Source organism: Dipodomys ordii, unplaced genomic scaffold, assembly GCF_000151885.1.
Source record: "Dipodomys ordii isolate 6190 unplaced genomic scaffold, Dord_2.0 Scaffold120, whole genome shotgun sequence".
Classification (NCBI taxonomy): Eukaryota; Metazoa; Chordata; class Mammalia; order Rodentia; family Heteromyidae; genus Dipodomys; species Dipodomys ordii.
Genome location: NW_012267336.1, coordinates 2,158,071 through 2,163,884, shown reverse-complemented (window position 1 = coordinate 2,163,884; position 5,814 = coordinate 2,158,071). Strand labels below are relative to the sequence as shown.

At 57.0% G+C, this 5,814-nt stretch overlaps 1 protein-coding gene across 1 annotated transcript in view; it reads left to right on the top strand.

Annotated features, from left to right (window-relative positions):
* The window catches only part of Fgd2 (FYVE, RhoGEF and PH domain containing 2), a 28,354-nt gene that overhangs the window by 14,155 nt on the left and 8,385 nt on the right, over window positions 1–5,814 (top strand). The window contains exon 11 of the mRNA XM_013029636.1: window positions 5,720–5,799. Coding sequence (XP_012885090.1) covers window positions 5,720–5,799 — 80 coding nt within the window. The remainder of the gene's footprint in view (window positions 1–5,719; window positions 5,800–5,814) is intronic.

Genomic DNA, 5,814 nt, shown 5'->3' with positions numbered 1-5,814 from the left:
AGAGCGCTTGCCTAGCATGCATGAAGCCCTGGGTTCCATTCCTCAGCACCACATACACAGAAAAAGCAGGAAGTAGTGCTGTGGCTCAAGTGGTAAAGCACTGGCCTTGAGCAAAAGAAGCTCAGGGACAGAGCCCAGGCTCTGCGTTTAAGCCCCAGGACTGGCAAAAAAAAAAAAGAAAAGAAAAGAAAAAGAAAAAGAAAAATGAAGCCAGGTACTGGTGGCTCACATCTATAATCCCAGCTACTCAGCAGGCTGAGATTTGAGGATCATGGTTCAAAACCAGCCTGGGCAAGGAAAGTCCTTGATACTCTTATCTCCAATTAACCACTAGAAAACCAGAAATGGTGCTCTGGCTCAAGTGGTAGAGCACTAGCCTTGATCTGAAGAACTCAGGGGTAGTACCCAGGCCTGAAGTTCAAGCCCCACGACCAACAACAACAACGGATGAGTAAATAAATGAGTAAATGAATGAATAAACAAACAAATGAGTCCAGAGAGGCTGAGTGGCTTGGCAGAGGACACACAGCTCAGGTACCTGGTTTGGCTGAGAATAAGGCTCGAGCAGGTCAGCTCCGGCCCTGGGCCTAAAACCTTTGTGCTGGGCAGGTGGCTCTGGTGACTGCCACAAAATCCCACATCAGGTTGTCACCAGCCCCAGCAGGGCAGTTCCCCGTGGGGGAGGCAGGCAGTGGATGGAGCAGCAGAGCAGCACCCAGGGCTGGTGGTCTGAGGGTGGACACCCCCCGCGCCTGCTCCCATGGTGCACTGGAAAGGCGGGGGGGGGGGACTGGTCTCGCCTGGGGTCCCAGGGGAGGGGCTCATCCTGGCTGTCCTGTGCAGGTCGGCCATGCCCCGCATCGGGGACGTGATCCAGAAACTGGCCCCGTTCCTGAAGATGTACAGTGAGTACGTGAAGAACTTCGGGCGGGCCGCAGAGCTGCTGGCCACCTGGACGGACAAATGCCCACCCTTCCAGGAGGTGATTGCCCGCATCCAGGTGAGGCCCTGGGGGGTGGCAGAGCCCCAGTGTATGCTGCCTCAGTTTCCCCAAGCCAGCTGGGGCATCTTCCGAGTGCCCACCCTTCACCCCGCCCCCTGTCCCTCCCCCTGGTCCCCCCTCCCCCGGCCCCCAGAGCAGCGAGGCCTCGAGCAGTCTGACGCTGCAGCACCACATGCTGGAGCCCGTGCAGAGGATTCCCCGCTACGAGCTGCTGCTCAAGGAATACGTCCAGAAGCTTCCAGCCCAGGCCCCAGACCAGGCCGATGCCCAGAGTGAGAATGCCCTTGGTGGGGGAGGGGAGGGGAGTTGCTTAGGAAGCTGAGCCACACCATGATTTAATTTATCACCTCTAGGGGCTGGGAAGGTGGCTCAGTGGTACAGTGCTTGCCTCGCATGCATGGGGCCCTGGGTTCGATTCCCTCTGTACCACATACACAGAACAAGCCAGAAGTGGCGCTGTGTCTCAAGTGGTAGAGCACTAGCCTTGAGCCAAAGAAGCTCAGGGACAGTGCCCAGGCCCTAAGTTCAAGCCCCAGGACTGACAAAAATTAAAAGCCAGGCACCAGTGGCTCACACCTGTAATCCTAGCTACTCAGGAGGCTGAGATCTGAGGATTGAGGTTCAAAGCCAGCCCAGGAAGGAAAGTCGATGAGACTTTTATCTCCAACTAACCACCAGAAAACCAGAAGTGGCTGTGGCTCAAGTGGTACAGCACTCACCTTGAGCTGAAGAGCTGAGGGACAGCGCCCTGGCCCCAGGACCAATACAAAATTAAAAAACAAAATAATTTACCACCTCCCCAAATGGCTGTGACGGCCGGCGGCCATTCCTGCCCCTGGCTAGTGCGCCCAAGAGCTCAGGCAGCGGCTCCGTCACCCAGCCCGGGAGCAGCAGACCCGGGATTTGAACCCCCGGGGGGAGCAGCGAGCGTCTGTGAAGCCACGTGCCTAGGGGCGGTGGCAGCAGGCCTGAGGCCGCCTGCCATGTCCCTGCGTCCCCTCGCCTAACTCTGGCCCTGCCCGCTTGCCAGAAGCCCTGGACCTGATCTTCTCGGCCGCCCAGCACTCGAACGCGGCCATCACGGAGATGGTGAGCGGCGCCTTCCTGGCCCCGGGGGCCACACGGCCGCCCTCCGTCACCCTGCCCGGGCTGGGCCATGCTGAGGCTGTCCCTCCCCAGGAGCGGCTGCAGGACCTGTGGGACGTGTACCAGCGCCTGGGCCTCGAGGCCAACCTCGTGGACCCCTCCAACACGCTGCTCCGAGAGGGCCCCGTCCTCAAGATCTCCTCCCGCCGCAGCGACCCCATGGAGCGCTACCTCTTCCTGGTAGGGGCTGGCCGGGCCTCTGTGGGGGGACAGGAGGGAACTACCTCTTGCTCCTTTGCTTGGACCACTTTGGGAGCGGCCTCCGGGATCGGGGACTGGCCCATGCCCCCTCCCTGGTTCCCTTCAGCTCCAAAGCCTGTGTGGGGTTAAATCTGTGCTTCAGAGCACGCACAGCAGGAGGGAATCAGGTCAGCTATCAGGAAGAACTGCCCAGGTTGATCCTGAAGAAGCCAGGGGTCTTCCTGAGATTGGCAAGGCCGTCCTGCCTGGAGGTCTACACCTCTGACGTGGCTGTGTGCTTTTTCTGAGGTCCACTTTGGTCCTTGGATGCCCGTAGGCGGGGTGACCCTTCAGCGCCCCTCTTATCAGGGGTGAGGGCTAGGCAGCCTCTTCCCGCCTCTTTCCCACCACCTGGGAAGCCCTGAAAGAAAAGTTCAGAATATGGGCAGAGAAGAAGGTGATGGTGGTGACCAGCCCCAGCCCAGACCTGGAGCCTCCAACCACCATCCCGGCTGCCACTGCTCCGCGCTCACGCCTGTGTCCCCTGCAGTTCAACAACATGCTGCTCTACTGTGTGCCCAGGGTCATCCAAGTGGGCGCACACTTCCAGGTGCGGACCCGCATCGACGTGGCTGGCATGAAGGTAAGGTCTGGCAGGGCTCCCCACACCCACCCCGGGGGAGAGGAGGTGGAAGCGGGTTCTCTGTGGGAGAGCCGGGCAATGGTGATGGAAAGGCCCCGGGCCACTCTGCCGTGCTCTGTGGGAGACAGAGGGCCCCGCACGGTGCTCCATAGGCCGTGCTGTGCTCCAGCCCGGGATCTGGTCGAGGCAGGTTTGACCTGCCGGTCTCGATGGAGCCAAGAGCTGCCTTTGAGTTTCCTTTGCTGTGTTAGGGCCTCACGCGTACCAGGCCAGTGCTCTACCACCTGAGCCACGCTCCCCAGCTCTGGCTTTTGGCTGTGCTCATTCGAAAATGAGAGCCTTACAGATTCATCTGCCCTGGCTGACACTGTACCTTAATTCTTAGCTCTCAGCCTCCTGAGTAGCTAAGACTACAGGTGTGAGCCACCAGAATGAGACTGTATGGCCCAGGCTGGCCTGGAACTCAAGATCCTCTTTTTTTTTTTTTTGCCAGTCTTGGGGCTTGAACTCAGTGGTTGATTGAGAATAAAGAGTCCCACAGACTTTCTTGCCCAGACTGGCTCTGAGCTGTGATCCTCAGCTCTCAGCCTCCTGAGTTGCTAGGATGACAGGCATGAGCCACCAGTACCTGGTTTTGAGATTCTCTTGCTGAAGCCTCCTGAGATCTGGGATTACACGCATGCCCAGCCACGCTGGTTACCCCCATTCTCCATGTGAGGCCCTTGGCTGTGGGTCTTCACACTCGGATGATTTGTGGTGTGAATGAAGGTGTGCTTTGCTTTTGTGGTTTGTTTTTTTTTTTTGTCAGTCATGGGCCTGATCTCTGGGCCTGGGCACTGTCCCTCAGCTCTTCAGCTCAAAGCTAGCACTCTACCACTTGAGCCACAGCACCACTTCCGGTTTTTCTGCTTATGTGGTGCTTAGGAATTGAACCCAGGGCCTCATGCATGCAAGGCAAGCGCTCTACCACTGAGCCACCTTCCCAGCCCCTGTGCTTTTGCTTTTTAACACCCATCCTGGAGCTGTTCCGCTGGGTACAGCACGACCTAGCACACTGTGGGGGGCTGCGACGCTGGGGGCCACACACAGGCTGTGCTCAGCCCACCCATCTGCCATCGCTCTGTCTTGCCTGTCTGTCATCTATACATTTCATCTATCCGGGTATCGTCAGACCAAGGCAGGGCGGAGATGGAGGCCTAGATCAGGCAGAGAGGGACAGATGTAGAGAAAGGAAGCCCCAGAGCGGGTCTCTCCTCAGCCAGCGGTCACCCAGCGCCCTCTTCTGGACAGCGCAGACATGACAGAGCTGGTGTCTGTGTAGCCATTCCTGCTGGGCAAGTCTGGGGACTTGTCTTAGCCTAAGGGACAACAGCCTGTTGTGGGAATCTTTCTGTTGCCTTTTAAGTGCTGAGTGACCTCCAACCGCTCTCTAGCCTTCTGTGAGGCTCCCCGGCCTCCTTCCCCTAAAGATGTTCCCATCTGCCTTTCGCTCTTTTATGTTGTTGTTTGTTTTAGAGACAGTTTTTTTTTTTTTTTTTTGCTATATAGTACAGGCTGGTCTCAGATGTGGGATTCTCCTGCTCAGCCTCCTGAGTGCTGGGTTACAGACTTTTTCCTGCTTATGTGGAATCGAACCCAAGGCCTCATGCACGCAAGGCAAGCGCTCTACCACTGAGCCACCTTCCCAGCCCCTTATGGACATTTTTTTTTAATTTTGGTCAGTTGAGGGACTTGAACTCTGGGCTTGGGCGCTGTCCCTCAGCTCTGCAGCTCAAGGCGAGCACTCTACTGCTTGAGTCACTGCACCACTTCCAGTTTTCTAGTGGTTTATTGGAGATAAGAGTCTCAGCCTTTCCTGCCTGTGCTGGCTTTAAACTCCAATCCTCAGATCTCAGCTCCTGAGTAGCTAGGATTATAGGCATGAGCCACCTTCCCAGCCCCTTATGGACTTTTTTTTTTTTTTTTTTTTTATCATGGAGCTTGAACTCTGGGCCTGGGTGCTGTCCCTCAGCTCTTCAGCTCAAGGCTAGCACTCTACCACTCAGCCACTTCCAGTTTTCTGGTGGTTTATTGGAGATAAGAGTCTCACAGACTTTACTGCCCAGGCTGGCTTTGAACTGTGATCCTCAGATCTCAGCCTCCTGAGTAGCTAGGATTACAGGCGTGAGCCACCGGTGTCTGGCTTTTTATGGACATTTTTAACTTAAGAAAATAATACAACAAACCGAATACACTAATTTAGTCTAATTTACAGATCAACTTCTACTGTTTTCCAATTTCCAGTTTGCTTTTTCTGCGCACTGGTCCTAGGGCTTGAACTTGGGGCCTGGGTGGTCTCCTTGAGCTTTTGTGCTCAAGGCTAGCACTCTACCACTTGAGCCACAGCTCCATTTTTGGCTTTTTGGTGGTTAACTGGAGGTAAGAGTCTCACGGAATTTCCAGCCTAGGCTGGCTTGGAACCTCGATCCTCGGATCTCCATCTCCCAAGAGGCTAAGATTACAGGCATGAGGCGCTGGGCTTTCCAGTGACCCCTTTTGCCAGGGGCCGGCTGTCCACTCACCCTGGGCTGGCCCAGCTACAGGACTGGGAAGTGGAGGGCAAGCTTCGCGCTGCCCCTGGAGTGAGGGTCGCCCCTGTAGGGGCCATGTGCCCGGCCCCATGCGCTGTGTGGCAGGGCAGGGCAGGGCGGGGCAGGGCAGGGCAGGGCAGGGCGGGCTCAGCCAGGACCTCTCTCCTCCTGTGTCAGGTGCGGGAGCTGAGCGATGCGGAGTTCCCTCACTCCTTCCTGGTGTCCGGGAAGCAGCGCACGCTGGAGCTGCAGGCCAGGTGGGCCCAAGGCCG